At 41.7% G+C, this 21,905-nt stretch overlaps 2 protein-coding genes across 5 annotated transcripts in view; both read left to right on the forward strand.

Annotated features, from left to right (window-relative positions):
• AMN1 (antagonist of mitotic exit network 1 homolog) overlaps positions 1-9,139 on the forward strand; it is a 68,397-nt gene extending 59,258 nt beyond the window's left edge. Inside the window, exon 9 of the transcript XR_008843221.1 lies at positions 9,123-9,139. The gene's annotated coding sequence lies outside the window, so the exon portion shown is untranslated. The remainder of the gene's footprint in view (positions 1-9,122) is intronic.
• Positions 1-21,905, forward strand: part of DENND5B (DENN domain containing 5B) — a 110,530-nt gene that overhangs the window by 18,365 nt on the left and 70,260 nt on the right. The window contains exons 2-3 of one of the 4 annotated variants that reach the window (XM_056517543.1): positions 9,123-9,188; positions 19,931-20,040. In XM_056517543.1, coding sequence (XP_056373518.1) covers positions 9,123-9,188; positions 19,931-20,040 — 176 coding nt within the window. Of the gene's footprint in view, positions 1-9,122; positions 9,189-10,238; positions 10,258-19,930; positions 20,041-21,905 lie in introns of those variants that run through there. The other 3 variants (XM_056517544.1, XM_056517546.1, XM_056517545.1) reach the window with 3 other exon arrangements.

Consider the following 21,905-nt stretch of genomic DNA (forward strand, 5'->3'; position numbering starts at 1 on the left):
TAGATGAATTCTATATATAACAGGTGGTTACTCTTATATTAAGGTCGTTACATTTCTTGCCTACAGCTGACTCTCGGTTTCGTATGGTCTGTTCTCAGTATGTAAATATTTCGGGAAAGTCATTGTGGGTGAAGAGATCTCACCAGGTGAAGCCTGAGACCTGCTGCTGATCCAAGACCAAACTACATTTCTTTCACTGTGCCGTTGTTCCTCTGCTGTTCCTCCTGGATAAATGTGCAGGATCTGGTAACTGACTAGTCAGACTATGTTCATACGTGAGCTGCGGCTCCATTCATAGCCAAAGTCCCAGTGCCTGTTCTTACATCTCCTGATATAACTAAGGGTTGGCCGAATAGAACGGTAACACCTCGACTGTTTCCTATAATACCTCTGAGTTATATTAAGTCTTTTCGCGATAAGGAGGCCTCCTGCCCGGGTCACTGCTGCCCGGTGAGTGCATTAGCATAGAAATAGCGTTCTCTCTGTCCCCGTCCCACGCTGCGCCAATTTGGCCTAATCTGAGTAAGAGGCTGTAATAAAGCGAAATCTGAGCCCCTGCGCCTGTTCTCGTCGGTCGCCCCCGTGGACACATTGATCTCTTTCATCCTTCCGCCTGGCAGGGAACCTAAGCTGGAATTGTCAGGAGTGATCAGCCATAAGCCGTCATAAAGGGGCTGCAGAATCCTGCCCTACGGCACCGTGATCTGAGCGGCGGTGGGCATTGATGTAAATACATGGCGTGCCTGCCCGCTGATACTTCTCGTATAGAGCCCCGGATCAGTGTTTCCTTTCATTATTTACACATGTATTTAAATGGGCCCTGTCATCAACATATGGACTACAACATATCTCTAATATATTTTCATTATTTTTTATTTTTTTTTAAATTAAAATGTTTAAATTAAAGTTTGAAAACCGGCCACTAGGGGTCTCCCTCCTAGTGGCCGGCTGCAAACTGACGTGACATCACGCCTGAATTCAGACTGATGCCGGCCGGGCATCGGTCCTAATTCATTCAGCCTGCGCTCGCTCCCTGCCTGTCAATCAGACAGGCGGGAGCGTGCGCATTGGCTCCCTGGCCACTCCTCCCGCACATGTCGCCGCTTCTGCTTCCCCTGTATGCATGTTTAGGGGGGGGGGGGGGATCGTGGTGTTAAACGGGGTTGGGGGAGAGCGGGGTTTGGGATTTTAACACCAGGTGGGGGGGGGCTAACTTATTGACCTATTATTGACCTATTGACCTAACTTATTGACCTATTATTTTCAACACAAGGTTCCTCCAGCTGTTTCACAACTACAACTCCCAGCTTGCCCTGACGGCCAATAGATGTCAGGGCAAGCTGGGAGTTGTAGTGGTGAAACAGCTGGAGGGACCCTGTATAGCTGAACTAAGGGCGGAAGTGTCGGCCCCAGCAGGCATCAGTGACGTGTTGCCTGCTGGGGAAGTCTGCCTGGTAGTGAGCACATTACCAGGCAGACAAAAAGGCATTTTTTATGTAGTAAAAAAAGAAAATTAAAAGCAGGGAGGGGGTTAGGGAGAGATGGGCAATAGGCAGGGACAGAAAAAAACAATAAATAAATAAAAGATGGTGGGAGCTACCCTTTAAAGGGGTTGTCCATGGTGGACAGATTACCAGGAAGTCCTGAAACCTGTTGCAGACTTGACTCCCATTGAATCGGGTATCCCTTGGCAAGGCATACGTGAATGTGGTCTCATTGGGCAAAGTTGTGACCTGTGTGAGAAATTTACTACTGGCCGTGATCAGAGAAGCCTCCTATCCTAGCTGGTAGAACCCTTGAGGAATTCCGCAGCGGAATTTTAGCTGGGGGAAACAGATGTGGATGGGATATAAGCCCCTAAAACGTATATGTATATGCTATCCACAGTATAGAGCAGTGGTCTTCAACCTGCGGGCCTCCGCAGGTTGAAGACCACGGTATAGAGGATACTCTCCCTGCTGCACGAAGGGGAGGGTTGGCGCGTTCTCCATAGACGATGCATGGGGCGGGCGTTCGGACTTCTCTTTTCAGACTAAAGGAAGTTTTACCAGAACAGTTTAAATGGGCACGGTCAGATACAAAAACTTTTGATATGTTGTAAAGCATGTATAACCAATAGGTTTTGCAATTTCTTTCATTAGAAAATTTTCAGTATTTCATACTAAAAAAAAAAAATCAAGTCAAACAACTGCCCCCCCTGCCTGCTTGGACACATACTAGTCCTGCTGTGTCCATGAGTCATCACCTATGTCATGGACACACTTCCTTGATTGACAGCTGAGTGCAGGGAAAATCCTCCCACTGTCCGCTTGTGTCCCGCTTCTTTCAGTGAGGACAAGCTGGGAGTTGTAGTTTTACTAATGCTAGGGTAGATGTGAGCAGACAGTATACTGAGGGAGGGGGCGGAGACCTGCACAGTGAGGCCACACCCCCTCCCTTTGAGAGGAATTCAGACTAGTGAGCTAAATTAAAAGTGTAATAAAAAAGTAAATACAGGTGCTAGACACCTAAAAATTAGATGTACATGGTCAGGATTAGGTACTGAGTGATATATTAAAAAAAAATTTTTATTATTTTTTATTGATGTGACGGGTACGCTTTTAAAGCGTACCTAACAGATCACACACACAAAAACATCTGCCGTGGAAATTCCGATTCTGGCCAAAACGGTCTTTGTTGCCCATAGCAACCAGCCAGAGCTCAGCACTCCTTTTTGAATTCTCCTTTTTTAAAAAAAAAAAAAAAAAACCTTTTTGGTCTTTGGTTGCCATGGGCAACAGAGCTTTTATTCCTTGAGAGGGTGTAGAGGGCTATCAGTGGGTACGCTCCTGGGGGACCCCCTTTTAAAGGAGTTAGAAAGGGGACAAATCAAACATTCATACTTCAGCTGGTGCTTAAAGGAGTAGTCCAGTGGTGAATAACTTATCCCCTATCCTAAGGATAGGGGATAAGTTGCAGATCGCGGGGGGTCCGACCGCAGGGTCCCCCTGTGATCTCCTGTACAGGGCCCCGACAGCCCGCGCGAAGGGGCGTATTGACCCCCACACGAAGCGGCGGCCGACACTCTCCCTCAATACAACTCTATGGCAGAGCCGGAGCGCTGCCTTCGGCAATCTCTGGCTCTGACATAGCGATGTATTGAGGGGGCGTGTCAGCCGCCGCTTCATGCAAGGGTCGACACCCCCTATCTGGCCGGAGAGCCTGGCCCCAGCGGTCGGACCCCCGCAATCTCAAACTTATCCCCTAAGTTTTTCACCACTTTATAAAAAAAAAAAAAAAAAAAAAAAAAAAGCTCCTCTAATCGTCAGATCCGAAAAACGGAATAATTTAGCGGCAGAATAAACGTGTTGGTTTTTCTAAAGGCCTGACCTACTTTACAGAGTCGGAAATGTTAAATATTCAATTACAGACGTAGAAACATCGGGAACTGGAGGGAACGGGGTTAATAGAATAGTCGCAGCTGATAAAGCCGAGGAGAATTTGCAATTTTCACTTCTCTTTTTTTCTATGTTACGTGTTTTCAGATTTGTGATCGTGTGACCCCCCCCCCCCCCCAAACCTGTTTTTTCTTTTCTATGCTACGTGTTTTCAGATTTGTGATCGTGTGACCCCCCCCCCCCCCCCCCCCCAAACCTGTTTTTTCTTTTTTTTTTTCTCCCTTCTCATTTTTAGTCAGAATTTCAGCACCAAATCTCGTGTAACATGGAGGTTCAGGGTTGTCGCGGCCTTTGTTCCTAAGCAACGGGCTGCCCTCTGGCGAGAGACTTGTTTAGACTCTCCAGCTGTTGCGAAGCTACAACTCTCAGCGTGGCGTACAGTAACTTACAACTTTATTATGTCGCACATTTCCTTATGTTTTACAATAAAGCGCCACAAATGTCCACAGGCTGTATGCGGTATTGCATCTCAGCCCCATTCACTTTACTGCCAAACACAGCCAGTGGTGGTGTTTTTGGAAGAAAGTGTCCGTGTTTTTATTTTTTATTTATATATTTATATTTATTTATATATTTATATATTTATTTTTATTTATATATTTATTTTTATTTATATTTATAATATATTTATATAAAATTTTTATTATTATAATTAATATATATATATATATATATATATATATATATATATATATTTTTTTTTTTTTGTTTTTTTTTAAGGGACTAATGGCTCTAAAGCAGTGTTTTCCAACCATGGTGTCTCGAGCTGTTGCAAAACTACAACTCCCAACATGCCCAGACAGCCGAAGGCTGTCTGGGCATGTTGGGAGTTGTTGTTTTGCAACAGCTGGAGACACCCTGGTTGGAAAACACTGCCTTAAGGCCAAGGTTCTTCTTTTTTTTTTATTTATTTATTTTTTTTGTTCCCCTGACTTTAATGGGGTACTTCACTGGAAAAGTATTTTTAATTTTTTTTTTTTTTTTTAAATCAACTGATGCCAGAAAGTTAAACCTATTTGTAAATTACTATTATTTAAAATGTTTAATCCTTCCAGTACTTATCAGCCGCTGTATGTTCCACAGGAAGTTTTTTTCTTAATTATAATTTTTTTTCTTTCCAGTCTGACCACAGTGCTCTCTGCTGACACCTCTGTCCATGTCAGGAACTGTGCAGAGCAGGAGAGGTTTTCTATGGGGATTTGCTCCTGCTGGACAGTTCCTGACATGGACAGAGGTGTCAGCAGAGAGCACTGTGGCCAGACAGAAAGGAAATTCAAAAAGAAAAGAACATCCTGGGTTGCATATAGCATCTAAGTACTGGAAGGATCAACATTTTTTTTTTTAAAGAAGTAATTTACAAATCTGTTTAATTTTCTGACACCAGTTGATTAAAAAAAAAAACTGTTTTCCAGTAGAGTACCCCCTTAACACTGAAAAATAAAAAAGCACCAAAAATTGCCATCATTTTGCACTGCTGTTTTTTGTTTTTTTTATTTTTTATTTTTAAATAGTGGGTTTTAGTCTGGAGCAGTTTACAAAGGAAGAGTGGTCCAACATTCTGACTGAGAGGTGTAAGAAGCTTATTGATGGTTATAGGAAGAGACTGATTTCAATAATTTTTTCCAAAGGGTGTGCAACCAAATATTAAAGGGGTTATCCAGGAAAAAAAAAAAATTTTTTTTTTTTTTTTTTTTATATATATCAACTGGCTCCAGAAAGTTAAACAGATTTGTAAATTACTTCTATTAAAAAATCTTAATCCTTTCAGTACTTATGAGCTTCTGAAGTTGAGTTGTTCTTTTCTGTCTAAGTGCTCTCTGAAGACACGTGTCTCGGGAACTGCCCAGTTTAGAATAGGTTTGCTATAGGGATTTGCTTCTAAACTGGGCGGTTCCCGAGACACGTGTCATCAGAGAGGACTTAGACAGAAAAGAACAACTCAACTTCAGAAGCTCATAAGTACTGAAAGGATTAAGATTTTTTAATAGAAGTCATTTACAAATCTGTTTAACTTTCTGGAGCCAATTGATATATAAAAATAAGTTTTACCCTGGATAACCCCTTTAAGTTAAGGGTGCCAATAATTTTGTCCAGCCCATTTTTGGAGTTTGGTGACATTATGTCCCATTTTCTTTTTTTCCTCCCTTTTTTGGTTTAGTTCCAATACACACAAAGGGAATAAACGTGTATAGAAAAACATGTGTTACTGCAATCCTTTTCTGTGAGAAATACTTTTCTTTAAAAATTTCAGGGGCACCAACATTTACAGCCATGACACTGTGTGTGTGTGTGTGTGTGTGTGTATATATGTATGTATATGTGTGTGTGTGTGTATATATATATATATTATAGGAATATGCAAATCAGCTCATTACATCACCTTCTCAGGCGATGTTCCCTGGTATCAGCTTAGCTCCAGTTACGGAATATAAAAAGCTAATCGGGATTAATGCCAAGCCAGAAATCTCTCTCCAGAAGGAAAGAGTACCCATCTGCAGACAGCTGTCTGCAGATGGGTACTCTTTCCTTCTGGAGAGAGATTTCTGGCTTGGCATTAATCCCGATTAGCTTTTTATATTCCGTAACTGGAGCTAAGCTGATACCAGGGAACATCGCCTGAGAAGGTGATTTAATGAGCTGATTTGCATATTCCCCTACCCAGAATGCCTGCGGAGTGCTTAGTGGCCCTTGAAAGCTCCGTCACACCAGGAGTGGTGAACTCTCCCCGAGTATATATAATGTATACAAACACCCTGGCTCTCTTTGTGTTGTATGGATAGACACATTTTTCCATTCAGGGGTCTGGAAATGCTGGTTTGTTCCCACCTATCTATAGATTTTTGGTATAATCTACCTTGTCATACAACAATAATGGGATATGCCACTATATATTCAGGAAAGCCAGGTGACCGAACACTTGTGTCCACCATACTGGTATTTTATTTCCCGACTCAGATCTCCTTACCGCGCATTTTTCCAGCAGAGTCGTCTCGCAGCCCTCATCTCATAAAGCTTTTACGGCCGCGCATCCCGTAACCATGAACAGACGTCTGAAAATGGCCTCCGACTCTCTGGTTTTATTTTACTTTCACAATGAATTATTCAGCGCGTGTTTTACGCCGCCGGGATACTGCGCTTGAATCAATCCGCCCCTCCATCATAAAATCCTGTGTTTTTAAATTATTTCCCTCCCATAGGAGACATTGACCCTTTACTTGGCACAATCAGCTTCTTGCACCATCTATAATCTTTTCTTATTGTCTCCGCTGGAACCCGTATGCAAATGTCGTATCAATTATTCGTCGCTGCTGGGCGCGCGGCTATTTAAAGACGCTGACGCGCTCGGCGAGAGCTTCTAAAATTACACCGCAGATAAGATTCCTCCCAGGCAAGGTCACACACAATTCGCTGTTTGTTTGTCGCATTGGGGGAGATTGTGTTGCATTTTTCTCGCATTCCGATGATGTTGGGGCCCGGGATGGCATGTGATGGGGCTGCGATATGTCAGGAATTTTCTACGATCTGACAGGAGACGCTATAGAGATATGTCCACTAGATGTGCTGATGCTTTACAGGTTTTCCTGCATGGAATTCTAGAACTTAGTAAAGACTGACACAGGCCGAGCCATTACAGGAAAGAGTTACATGCCTTTCAGGGTGTGTGGAAAGCTTGGCGTCTGTTTATTAGCACCACAATGGTTGCCTATATTGGTTTTCTTCCCATCACTCGACTGTTTGTATCTTCCATAGAGTTTAATGGGGTACTCCGCTTACCCAGCGTCCGGAACATTTAGTTCCGAACGCTGGGTACAGGCTGTGGGTGGGTTGTGACGTCACACCACGCCCCCTCAATGCAAGTCTATGGGAGGGGGCGTGACGTCCGTCACGCCCCCTCCCATAGACTTGCATTGAGGGGGCATGACGTCACAAGGGGGGGCATGACCATGGCGTCACGAACCCCCGCACCCAGCGTCACGACCCCCGGTTCCGGACGCTGGGGCAGTGGAGTACCCCTATGTATATGCAGGTCCCACAAGGACTCTCACCAGTTGTATCCCATAGCTTATAATGGTGGTCACGAGGGTTTCCATTTTTCAACTTTGAGAGACCTACCACAGGGTCCTTGTCTCCTTTATAGAGTATAAAGGAGGTCCTGGGCTCCCATTCTCTGACTAGTAACGCACTGAAGCCTCTGGTGTATCCATGTGTATTGTTAGATGGCACCCATTGAGGTAGGTGACCACGTAATACATGGTAACAAGTATATAAACAGGCAGGATCTAATAGAGGGAAGCTGAGCTATATATAATACAATATGTGTGTGATTTATAGGATTTGGAGTAGGTTTTTTTGACTAAAAAGCAGAGAAGCTCTTGATAGGACTCCTAGGAGAATCGGTGAGAGTCCTGCTTGCTCCGCCCACTCATGATGATTGACACAGAGAAAGTTTGTGTGGGCAGGGTCAGCAGAGCTCTTACTAAAGCCCTGCATACCCCAACCACCACACACAGTGCTTGATAGCTTTCTCTATATCGGTGTATGTACAGAGGAGGCTGTCAATCATCCTGTGTGGGTGGAGTCAGGCTGGGTTCACATCACGTTTTTACCATACTGTTTTCAATCCGTTTTTCTAAAGAAAACTGTAATGGCAAAAAAACGGATGGAACAGTATGGGAAAAAGTAAACTGTATGCTTTTTAAAAGTGCATACAGTTCCATCCGTTTGTATAAAAAAAAAAATATATATATATATATAATGTTTTTTATAATGTTGTTCATTTTTAATGGGAGGGGTGTTGGGTGGGGACTTTTAGGAAAAGTAAAAAACGTATACGGTTTCCCGTATGGAACCGTTTACATGTGCGTTTCCCATTGACGTTCATGTTAAAAAAAAAAAAAACTTATGCGGTTGCAGTACGGTTTTTAAACCGGAGTCAAAACCGTGGTTGACCACGTTTTTGACTCCGGTTTAGAAACCGTACTGCAACCGCATACATTTTATTTATTTTTTTAACATGGAAGTCAATGGGAAACGCACATGTATACAGTTCCATACGGGAAACTGTGTACGGTTTTTACTTTGCACATGCGCATTTGCATCCTAAAGTCCCCGCCCAAGACCCCTCCCATTAAAAATGAACAAAATTATCAAAAACGTATGGGGTTTTTTTTTTCTATAAAAACTGACTGAACTGTATGCACTTTTAAAAACAGTATACTGTTTAAAAACGCATACGGTTTACTTTTTCCCATACGGTTCCATCCGTTTTTTTTTTTTTGCCATACGGTTTTCTTTAGAAAAACGGATTGAAAACAGTTTGGCAAAAACGTGGTGTGAACCCAGCCTGACTCTCACTGACTCTTTTAGGAGTCCTGTCAGGATTTTCTTTGCTTTTTAATTAAAGTCCTGCTCGAAATCCTACAAAGCTATATATCCCAGAACTCCGCTTCTCTCCCACCATCATATCCTGCTCTCGGGGTAGAATAAATCCGGTTCACTTTAAGTCGCTATCTGTGGTGAAAACGTGCCGCCGCCGGCCTTTATTTTAATGTCTTAGTGTTTGGCGCTACGTGCTCCATGTCTATGCTGTTTGTGTTGTCTCTCCATGTTACTAACATTGCTGTTTTGCCTTCCATTCAGGACGCTCATAGCTCTATTCACACATCCATTTTTTTGTTCACTTAGTTTTATACCAATGGCTAGAAGCAGACCGACATGGCAGGAGCCAAGACGGTGAGAATAAAGGCGCAGGTAACCCTAGGCTCCGCACCATAAGTCCTCTCTGCACTTTACCACTTTCAAATCCCTCTCTACGAATCACAATCATTGTTCACTTTTTTTATTATCTGTCTCTTACTTCACCCCCTCCCCTCCCCCACCACCCTAAGGCCGCAGTACCGCAGCCGTAATTGCTGCGCGGTTGTAGAAATGAGCTAAAGCATCTTGTAAACATTACCAGCCTTAGTGTCTCAAGCATTTAAAGGATTTTTTCATCTTGTTACCAGTCCTTTCTGACAGAAAAACAGACCTTGTTGCCCATGGCAACCAGTAGGAGCTCATCTTTCATGCCAGGAATGAAAGCTCCTTTGTGATTGGTTGCTTTGGACAGCAATGCTACTTTATCCTGTAAGACCATTGGGCCCTACTTTACCGAAACGGACAATTAATAGGACTTTGTTACCCATAGCAACCAATTGGAGCTCAACTCAATTATTCCTTAGGTTGCTATGGTGACAGTTGTGATTGAATGCTATGGGCAACAAAGACTATTTTCTGTCCATAATGATCGAGCAGGCATTAAAGGGGTTCTCCGCCCCTAGATATCTTATCCCCTATCCAAAGGATAGGGGATAAGATGTCTGATTGTGGGGGTCCCGCATGTGGGACCCCCACAATCTCTGCAGCACCTGGCGTTCGTTTAGAATGCTGGGTGCGGGTGGCTGGTGTTATGATGCCATGCCCTTGTGACATCATGCCACGCCCCCTCAATGTGAGTCTATGGGAGGGGGCGTGGCGACTGCCACGCCCCCTCCCATAGACTTGCATTGAGTGGGCGTGGCATGATGTCTCGAGGGCATGGCACGCCCCATCCCATAGACTTGCATTGAGGGGGCGTGGCATGATGTCTCGAGGGCATGGCACGCCCCATCCCATAGACTTGCATTGAGGGGGCGTGGCATGATGTCTCGAGGGCATGGATGTGCCATCACGACCACCCGCTCCAAGCGTTCAGAACAAAATGTTCTGAACGCTGGGGCAGCGGAGTACCCCTTTAAGCGACGTTCCATTGACTACAACAGTCCCGGATTTGGGTGACAGGGTGAGCATGTTCATTCTTCGGTGGAATCCAGATTCACATTTCATGTTCTGCTATTGAACTTCCAAATTGTAAGGGGCATGGTGCTCAGGCGAGCGCCGATTTTCATAGAGAGCGCCACACCTGTCCATAGGTTGTCTCTGGCTTTGCAGCTCAGGACCACTGAAATGAATGGCAATGAATTGCAGTACCTCCCGCAACCTGTGGGCAGGTGTGGTGATGTTTCTGGAAGAAAGTAGCCTTTTTTTTCTACCTTTTAGACATCCCCATTAAAGTTTTTGTTCACACTTGCCAGCTTTATTATATTTTTTTCTGACTTTTTTTTTTTTTTTTAAACCGTGGCAAGCAACTAGCAAAATACAGAGACGCCATATTGGTCACTTAGCTTTCCAGATGTAACCAAGAATGAGTAGAATTAAGAAAAAAAATTCCCTCACAGAAAATAAACTGACATTTATTTATTGCCTTTTTTGTCAGGTTTTATTTATTTTTTTAAAAGTAAAGCCACCCTATAAATGAGACAGTCGGAATAAGGTCGAGTTGATACATAGAAATCTCCGGCCGGAATTATTCAGTCAGCACTAGGACCACACGGACATTTCCCTCCCCATAGACTTATATTAACTGATGATTTGTCTGCCATAAATTGTCCTATAAGTCACTGATTTATTTTTTGGAAAAGTAAGTGACAACCAAAATGGCTTCTATATTGGCCTGTGTGTGTGTGTGTGTGTGTGTGTGTGTGTATGTATGTATATATATATATATATATATATATATATATGTGTGTGTGTGTGTATGTATGTATATATATATATATATATATATATATATATATATATATATATATATATATATAAATATATAAATTTATTTTTTAAGGGGTATTCTGGGCAAAAACATTTTATCCCTTGTCCAAAGGATAGGGGATAAGATGTCTGATCGCGGGGGGGCTCGCCGCTGGGACCCCCAAGCCCCCCCCACCGCGATCTCCCTGCAGCACCCGCATTCTATGCTGGAGCTGCGTCTCCAGTTTTGGAAACCTCCGGGTTTCTGGGACTGGGGATGTGACGCCACGCCCCCTTCATTCATGTCTATGGGAGGGGGCGTGACGGCGATCATGCCCCCTCCCATAGGCATGAATGTAGGGAGCGTGGCGTGACGTCACGTCCCCAGTCCCAGAAACCCGGAGGTTTCCGAAACTGGAAATCCAGTCCCCTCATAAAATGCGGGTGCTGCAGGGAGATCGCAGGGGGGGGTCCCCAGCGGAGGGGCCCCCTGCGATCAGACATGTTATCCCCTATCCTTTGGATAGGGGATAAAATGTTTTTGCCCGGAATACCCCTTTAAGCAAGTCATTTAATCAGCATATGTGAACATAACCTTAAATGGAAACGGTTATTAAAAAAAAATAATAATAATAATTCGTCAAATTTTTCAAAAATTTATATCTACCCCCACCCCCCCTGACTGATCAGTAGAATGAGCCAGGAGAAGTGCACACTGAGCGTATTCTGTCCTGGCTCTGAGTCAGGTGGCTGAGACTGTCTCCTAGTGTAAGTATATGGCAGTGCTTCCCAACCAGGGGGCCTCCAGCTGTTGCAAAACTACAACTCCCACATGCTGTCAGTTGTAATTGTGCAACAGCTGCGGGCACCCTGGTTGGAAAACACAGATTTATCAAACTGTGTGAGAGAAAAAGTGGAGGAATTGTCCCCCAGCGACCAATCACAGCCCAGCTTTCACTTTACCAGAGCTCGTTAGCTGAGCTGTGATTGGTCGCTGTGGGAAATCTGGGCCTAAGTCAATGGGACCATCTCGCATAGACACAGCAGCAGCATCACACTTCTCGTTCAGTCTGGGTCTGAACACTCAGACCCCCACCGATCAAAAGTATTTTATTACCTTTTAAGGACTTGTTACTTAGGCTGCAGTCACACCACGTTTTTGCAATACAATTCCCTTATCTGATTTTTGATGAAAAACGGATTCCTCAAAACCGGACTAAACTGGATCAAAACGTGTGTACAAATTTAAACCCGTAAACTGTTAAAAACTGCATACGGTTTGAGACATGATGTCCGGTTGCATCTGTTTTTTAAGAAAAAAACGTATACGTTTTTAACTTTTCACTCAGTTTTGAATAAAGTTTCACTTGTTTGATTGAAATTCCATGAAAAAAAAACTGAGCAAAGTCAAAAACCGTATGGTGAAAACCGGATGGGACCGTACGCACATACAGGTCTGTACGGTTCCCATTGACTCCCATGTTAATAAATAAACATATACAGTTTAATATGGTTTTTCATCCGGACCAAAAAAAATGTGGTAGTCATACGGTTTTGAGTACAGGTAAAAAACTGACAAAACTGTATAAGACTCAAAACGGACTAAACCGGATGATGTGTTTGACATACGGTTTTCAATGTTAAAGGGGTTATGCAGGAAAAAACTTTTTTTTTTATAGATCAACTGGCTCCAGAAAGTTAAACAGATTTGTAAATTACTTCTAATAAAAAAATCTTAATCCTTTCAGTACTTATGAGCTTCTGAAGTTGAGTTGTTCTTTTCTGTCTAAGTGCTCTCTGATGACACGTGTCTCGGGAGCCGCCCAGTTTAGAAGAGGTTTGCTATAGGGATTTGCTTCTAAACTGGGCGTTTCCCGAGACACGTGTCATCAGAGATCACTTAGACAGAAAAAACAACCTTAACTTCAGAAGCTCATAAGTACTGAAAGGATTAAGATTTTTTATTAGAAGTAATTTGCAAATCTGTTTAACTTTCTGGAGCCAATTGATATATATAAAAAAGTTTTTTCCTGGAATAGCCCTTTAAGTCAAGGCATACGGTTTTCTATACGGTTCCGTACGGTTTTTAACTTGAAACCGTATCCGGGAACTGTATAGCAAAAATGTGGTGTGCGCGCAGCCTTAGTCTGATTTCAGCAGATCATTCATTGTTTATTTGCAGGTAGGGCTTGCTGAGACTTGTAGTTCCCCCATCTTTACTGATCTGCAGATATCCTCCAAAATATGTTTGAAGATGTTTTGCTCAGTTGTTCCCTGTGGGTTTTAATAAGAGTTGCAGTAATCTTCTTCTTCTTCCTCTTCCTCCTCTCGTGTTTTGGTAGTCATTGATTCGGGCCGGTAGTCACTGATTTGGTTCCGGCCAACATCCGTATGCTAGCCACACGTGAAATGATATTCATCAGGATGCAACCACTAATGTTGCTATTCCATAAAAAAGTTTCATCTTGGATTTTGCCTTTTTTTCAGTAGGCGGAGCTTACACAAACTATGGTGGAGTAGGTGGAGCTTAAAGGGGTACTCCAGGAGAAAAAAACTAAAACGTAATAATAAATAAGTTGGTGCCAAAAAGTTGTACAGATTTGTAAATTACTCCTATATATATATATATATATATATATATATATATATATATATATATATATATATATATATATATAAACCCTTCCAGTACTTATCAGCTGCTGCATGCTACAGAGGAAGTTGTGTAGTTATTTCCATTCTGGACCACATTGCTCTCTGCTGCCACCTCTGTCTGTGTCAGAAACTGCTCTGGACAGTTCCTGACACGAACAGAGGCGGCAGCAGAGAGCAATGTGGTCCGGTTGGAAAGAACTATACAACTTCTTCTGGAGCATACAGCAGCTGATAAGTACTGGAAGGATTAAGAATATGAAATAGAAGTAATTTACAAATATGTTTTAATTCTCTGGCACCAGTTGATTTATAAAAATATATATATATTTTTTTTAACTCCGGAGTAATGCAGAAGTGGCTCACAACTCCACCCATATTTACATGTGTGGTGCAGTGTCGCCCCCTCCCACCTCTTCCCACTAACAAGACTGACAAGAGTCCATTTTGGTGTGGCTATCATTACTAGTAATCTGGTGGTGGTTGGTGATGGTGGTGATTTAGATGGTGTTTTCTAGTTTACCGACTAAGTGTCAAGTAGCCAGATAAATGTCTCAGTTTGCCGGAATTTCATTACCAAACCAAATGAGACCTTTAAGTTTTTCGTGTTTTTACTCTATACAGTAAAAATAAAAAAAATTTAATAAAAACCTTGGAAACCATCAGCAAACATGGCAATGCTGTACTGGACGAATACATACAAGTAGATGGGCCTGCTTGTTTATGGTGTCCACGTAGGACAGAGGTATTAAAGGGGGACTCCGGTGGAAAACTTTTTTTTTTTTTATTTCTTTTAATTTTTTTTTTTTTTTTTTAAATCAACTGGAGCCAGAAAGTTAAACAGATTTGTAAATGACTTCTATTAAAAAATCTTAATCCTTCCTGTACTTATTAGCTGCTGAATACTACAGCGGAAATTCTTTTCTTTTTGGAACACAGAGCTCTCTGCTGACATCACGAGCACAGTGCTCTCTGCTGATATTATAACCACAGTGCTCTCTGCTGACATCTCTGTCCATTTTAGGAACTGTCCAGAGCAGCGTATGTTTGCTATGGGGATTTTTCTCCTACTCTGGACAGTTCTTAAAATGAACTGAGATGTCAGCAGAGAGCTTTGTGTTCCAAAAAGAAAACCATTTCCTCTGTAGTGTTCAGCAGCTAATAAGTACTGGAAGGATTAAGATTTTTTTTTAATAGAAGTCATTTACAAATCTATTTTAATTTCTGGCACCAGTTGATTTTAAAAAATAAATAAATAAATAAAATACATTTCCACCGGAGTTTCACTATACGACCTCGGTGAACGTTTTTAGGGATGATAATAATTTACAATATTTATCAGCCGATGACTTAGTTCTGATTCAAATTCTTATATTTTTTATTTAAATAAATATAAAATGAACCCAGAAATCATTAGAGGTTAAGTTATTTAATTGTTGTTTGTCAAGTATTGTTCTTTTATAATCACTTTATTCCCTCACGTTGCGTTGCTTTACAATGAGTCACGCTGATGGTTGCAGATTAAAATATGTGAATTTATTGTGTTAAACACAGCCCACACTCTCACAGCTCGGCTCTACGAAAAACACGGAGTTAACACTTTGCCTTACGGTAATTTTTTTGCCACGGTTTGTCGTTATTTCAAGTGTTCTTCTGCATTTAGATCACAGCTGCATTGACAGATCTGCTGGTTTGGCGCCGCCCTACTGTCAGGAAAGAGAAATGATGGTGGCCATACACAGTACTGGCCCACAAACTAATGTCTATGGGGGTGTCCTGATTCTCCCCTTATCCTGTTTGTTTGGAGCAGTGGTCAGGTATGTGTACTGCTACTCCATTTAAACTCTATGGGACTGATCTCGGGGGTCTTGCCACTGGGGACCCCCGCAATCTCTGCTGTGGCACCCCAGACATCCGGTACTCAGAGCAAACTTCGTTCCGTTGCCGATGCGAGGCGGAGGCTCGTGATGTCACGGTCACGCCCCATCAATGCAAGTCTATGGGAGGGGGCGTGACTGCCGTCACGCCCCCTCCCATAGACTTGCATTGAGGGGGCGTGGCCGTGACGTCACGAGCCTCCGGCGCTACACCCGACGCTCTAAACAAACGCCGGGTGCAGCAGGGAGATTGCAGTGGGACTCCTGCGATCAGACATCTTATCCCCTTTCCTTTGGATAGGGGATAAGATTAGAGATGAGCGAACTTACAGTAAATTTGATTCGTCACGAACTTCTCGGCTCGACGGTTGATGACTTTTCCTGCATAAATTAGTTCAGCTTTCCGGTGCTCCGGTGGGCTGGAAAAGGTGGATACAGTCCTAGGAGACTCTTTCCTAGGACTGTATCCACCTTTTCCAGCCCACCGGAGCACCGGAAAGCTGAACTGATTTAAGCAGGAAAAGCAATCAACCGCCGAGCCGAGAAGTTTGTGACGAATCGAATTTACTGTAAGTTCGCTCATCTCTAGATAAGATGTCTAGGGGTGGAGTACCCCTTTAAAGGGGTATTCCAGGAAAAAACTTTTTTTTTTTTATATCAACTGCCTCCAGAAAGTTAAACAAATTTGTAAATTACTTCTATTAAAAAATCTTAATCCTTTCAATAATTATCAGTTGCTGAAGTTGAGTTGTTGTTTTCTGTCTGGCAACAGTGCTCTCTGCTGACATCTCTGCTTGTCTCGGGAACTGCACAGAGTAGACGAGGTTTGCTATGGGGATTTGCTTCTAAACTGGGCGGTTCCCGAGACACGTGTCATCAGAGAGCACTTAGACAGAAAAGAACAACTCTACTTCAGAAGCTCATAAGTACTGAAAGGATTAAGATTTTTTAATAGAAGTAATTTACAAATCTGTTTATCTTTCTGGAGCCAGTTTTTTTCCTGGATAACCCCTTTAAGATATCAGCTCTGTGTGAATGTGATCTAAGCTCCCTCAATGCCCTGCTCTCTGGTTAAGGAACCAGCAGAATTCAGAATTTTAGCTTTTAGATATGAAAAGAGAAGAAAATCTTATGTAACCCCTCCCCCGCATAGTTTTGGAAGCAGATTTTCTTCCATTTAAAAAAGAAAACAAAACAAAACTTTTGAAGTGTCACAAAGACATGTCAAAAGTTTTGATCGGTCGAGATCATTTGCATAAGCGGGGAGAAGTGTGCGCTTATGCAATTCACTCCCCGACTCGCATCAGTCTACTTCCAGCTTCTCTAGACTGCCCTATAGAGACTTAAAGGGGTACTCCGGTTGTAAACAAATTTTCTCAAATCAGCTGGTGCCAGAAAATGTACTTCTATTTAATAATCTTAATCCTTCCAGTACTTATCAACTGCTGTATGCTCCACAGGAAGTTCTTTTCTTTTTGAATTTCTTTTGTCTGGCCACAGTGCTCTCTGCTGACACCTCTGTCCATGTCAGGAACTGTCCAGAGTACAAGCAAATCCCCATAGCAAACAAATCCTGCTCTGGACAATTCCTTACACAGACAGAGGTGTCAGCAGAGAGCACTGTGGCCAGACAAAACAAATGCAAAAAGAAAAGAACTTCCTGTGGAGCATACAGCAGCTGATAAGTACTGGAAGGATTAAGATTTTTAAATAGAAGTAATTTACAAATCTGTTTAACTTTCTGGCACCAGTTGATTTGAAAACATTTTTTTCACCGGAGTACCTCTTCCTAAAATGGACAGAGATGTCAGCAGAGAGCACTGTGGTCATGATGTCAGCAGAGAGCTCTATATTCCAAAATGAAAAGAAGTTCCTCTGTAATATTCAGCAGCTAATAAGTACTGGAAGGATTAAGTTTTTTTAATAGAAGTAATTTACAAATCTGTTTAACTTTCTGGCACCAGTTGATTTATGAAAAAAGGTTTTCCAGTGGAGTGCCCCTTTAAAGACTTAAAAGGTATCCCCTATACACAGGATATGGGGGGGGGGGGGGGGGGGTGGGTGTGTGTGTGTGTGTGTGTAAAAAATAATAATTTAAAAAATGAAAGAAATAAAATAAAAAATTAGACGAGAAAATATTTAATATACATTTAATTTAATAAACGTAAATAAAAATATAATTTAAAAAGTGAGTAATATAAAATGAATAAATGTATAAAAAATATGGAATATAAGAATGCAAAACCTCCCCCTTGATCTCCTGTAGGGGGGCAGCTACTCACCCGTGCTCGGAGCGTTCCAGCCCCCACCCTCTGAGAAGGGATTTGGTAACTGCCGTCACTGTGCGCCAAGGACTGGTGAATAGCGGGCCCCAGCGGTCGGACCCAACCCCCCCCCCCTCCCCCCCCCCCCCCCCCCCCGGCAGAAACTTGCCCCCTATTCTGTGAATATGGGATGAGGTTTTTTTGCTCCCCCTGGAGTACACCTTTTAAAGGGGTACTCTGGTGAAAACCTTTTTTCTTTTAAATCAACTGGTGGCAGAAAGTTAAACATATTTGTAAATTACTTCTATTAAAAAATCTTAATCCTTCCTGTACTTATTAGCTGCTGAATACTACAGAGGAAATTCTTTTCTTTTTGGAACGCTCTCTGATGACATCACGAGCACAGTTCTCTCTGCTGACGTTATTATAATAATAATAGCGCTTTATTTATTGTTGTCCTTAGTGGGATTTGAACCCAAGTCCCCAGCACTGCAAGGCAGCAGAGCTAACCACTGAGCCACCATGCTGCCCTTAGCATATATCTGCTATGCATGGTTGCTAAAATGGACAGAGATGTCAGCAGAGAGCACTGTGCTCGTGATGTCATCAGTGTTCCAAAAAGAAAGGCATTTCCTCTGTAGCATTCGGCAGCTAATAAGTACTGGAAGGATTAAGATTTTTTAATAGAAGTAATTTACAAATATGTTTAACTTTCTGCCACCAGTTGATTTAAAAGAAAACAGTTTTTCACCGGAGTACCCCTTTAAATAGTCGTCTAGTGAAGCTGGATGGAGATCGCTGAAAGCTGTGGAGTGTACTGCGGTAACACGCTCTTCTCACTGCTTATTCTAATGATCTCTGGGGGTCTCACCACTAAGACCCTGACAGATCTTTTTTTTTTTAAATACATAACAGGTGCACTTTTAATTCTGGTGACCAGCATACGTAATTACTTGATCATCCTCCCCCGCTATCTATGCGCTCGCTCTCTGTTGTTTCATTGGAGATTTATTGGAGCACTTACAGTTTATTGACCACGTTACCATTCGTGTCCTTTGTATTGTTGCGGCCAGGGCCGAGCGGGTTTCATGAATTAATCATTAATAAATAACCTTTTTTAATGTCAGTGCTGAGAGGAGGGATGTACTACTAGAGGATTTTGGCACATCTGTTTGAATTGGTTAGTTTTTTATTTACACTTTTTTTTTTCTACTTCAATTTTTGGGTATTTATATTATGTTTTTATATTTTCACTTACATTACTCATATTTATTTAAATTTAGTTAATCTGCATTTTTTTTTCTTTTTAATTAAGTTTTTCATATTTTTTTTTTAAGTGTAAGTTTTTACCACAATTTTTTTACACATTATAATATAAAATAATTAAATAATAATAATAATTAAATAATAATAATAATTAAATAATAATAATAATTAAATAATAATAATAATTAAATAATAAAATATATATATATATAATTATTATTATTATTATTATTTAATTATATATATATATTATTATTTAATTATTATTATTATTTATTATTATTATTATTTAATTATTATTATTATTTATTTATTATTATTATTATATTCCTTAATAACATGCCAAGCTAAGGACAGAATTTCCTGTGAATTAATCTTCTAAGATTTGTGTTTTTGTCCTCTGATGTCAGCCCTGGCGCTCAGCCGAACTACGCGACAGCACAGCATGTACGGACAGGCAGCTTTGTGATCTCCGCTGTGGGGGAAGTCTTATCAGAATTCTAAGTGGGAATTTTCATGGCTCAATATTAAAGGGAAATTCCATCTAAATTTAGCTTCTCACGTACCAGAAAGTGATGTCTGTGGCAGCCCCTGAACCCCACAGTCCTATATAGAGCAGTGTTTCCAAACCGGGGTGCCTCCAGGATTGCCAAAACTCTTGGGGTCTGTAACCTTGACACGTCCTGCATGGTCTGACACTGATTCTGAGGTCACACAATACTAATAATGGACGCATTGTCATGATTTATTTTTGCAGTTTCAGGTTGGGTGAACCCCCATAGAGAATTCCGCCATGTTCTGTGCTTTATATCATTGTCTTGTGATTTAGGTGAAAACTTCGACCAGAGCCCCGTGAGAAGAACCTTCAAGTCAAAAGTCCTCGGCCACTACCCCCAGAATGTGGAGTGGAATCCTTTCGATCAAGATGCCGTCAACATGGTAAGACCCAAGCGATGGTGGGGGAAGTGGTCATAAGTCCAGCCTCACTGTGTTCCTTGTTTCCACGAAGATCAGTAATAAAACAACTAATGGTGAAGCCGAACTTGGTGGTCGTAAATTCAGTGAAGTGAAAAAAAACTGTGACCCGTAGCCAAATGTGACCTGAGCTCAGCAGTCTCAGCCCTTCTCAATGTTGTTCGCGATTAGGGGTTATGGTTAGGGGTTAGGATTTGTTGTTAGGATTGGATCACCCCATATCTCCTACCCCCCCCCCCCCGCCCCCCCGCAGCGCGATTGCTATAGAGGTAGCCAGAGGTCTTACCTCTGCTTCTCTGGTGTCTCTGGCTCAGTCATTGATAGATCCTGGCTGGCGCACGGATCATTGGAGTTCAATAGAACTCTATTGATCTGTAGGAGGAATCTAGTGATTCCTCCTAAAAGTCTAATAGTGTAAAAAGTTTTAAAAGACACACATTAACCCCTTCCATGTTAAAAGTTAAAATCACCCCCTTTTCCTATATAAAAACATATAAACATAATAAAAATAAACATATTTAGTATCGCTGCGTGCGTAATTGTACAAACTATTAAAATATAACATTATGTATCCCATACGGTAAATGACCTAAATGTAAAAAAAAAAAACACAGAATTGCAATTTTTATAATATCCCAGAAAAAAAGTTAAAAAGCGATCAATACCAAAATGCTACTGACACAAAAAAACAGATTATGGCTCAAAAAATGAGCCCTCACAAAGCCTGGTATGCGAAAAAAAATTAAAATCTACAGGGGTCAAAAAATGGCAATAAATTTTTTTTTTTAAAGTTCTGCATTTTTTTTTTAATTAGTAAAACATGACAGAAACTATACAAATCTGGTATTACTGTAATCAGGCGGCCTAAAATATCAAAACAACATGTTATCTCAACCACAAGGTAAATGGTGTAGAAAAGAAAACCTCCAAATCTGCTAAATTATCTTTTACTATTGCAGTTTCACTTCACCGATGCTCCGTTTTAGTCCCGTAGACGAGTAGTTTTTTATAAAATTTCCACACCCCTGGGTATGCAGTAGTCGCGGAATTCCACGCACAGAATGAACATGTTCTTTCTTTGCGCGGAACAATTTCAGCGGTGGAATTGTCTGCGGCTGAAATTCGTGGAAGACCCATTCACACTGATAATATTCATAGCGCGGAATTCTACTGGCGGCATTCCACAGTGTGAACGTGCCCTTATGGAGTGAGGGGGAGCCGGCGGTAAAGCAGGAGAGTGTCACATTCCGCTACAGGGGCAAAGTTTTCTTCATTCCATGCATGATAAAAATTGCGATTTTAGTGACAAAGAAAAAGTTAAAACCTCTAACTGTTCCTACACACAGTCACATATATCAATTGTGTTTTGGAAAATCTTTCCTTTTCAAGAAATAGACCACTTAGAAGTCAGCAGTACCCCTAGTGCAGGTGTGTAGATAGGATCAGTGACTTAAAACCATTTGTATTGCCCTCTCTACATATTTCAGTGCCTCAACACTGTCATCAGGAGGAACATGTTTGCCTCATGTCCCTGGGTTATTGGGAGTTTTAATGGCCCATGCACACTAAGGAATTTCTGCTTGCAGCAGCCTCCCATTGTTTTCAGGGGGATTCTGCTGCTGTGTGTACACTGCAGAATTTCTGACAAAGAAAATTCGGGATTCCACAGAAAGACTGGGCATAGTGCACACGAAATCTTGGGGCAGAAATTCCATAGTGTTCATGGGTCCTCTCAGGTAACACGCTAGGTGACACCTGCTAATGACCAGTGACTGGCATAACATATATATATATATTACCGTATAAGCCGAGGCCCCTAATTTCACCTT

Source organism: Hyla sarda, chromosome 4 (genome assembly GCF_029499605.1).
Source record: "Hyla sarda isolate aHylSar1 chromosome 4, aHylSar1.hap1, whole genome shotgun sequence".
Lineage (NCBI taxonomy): Eukaryota > Metazoa > Chordata > Amphibia > Anura > Hylidae > Hyla > Hyla sarda.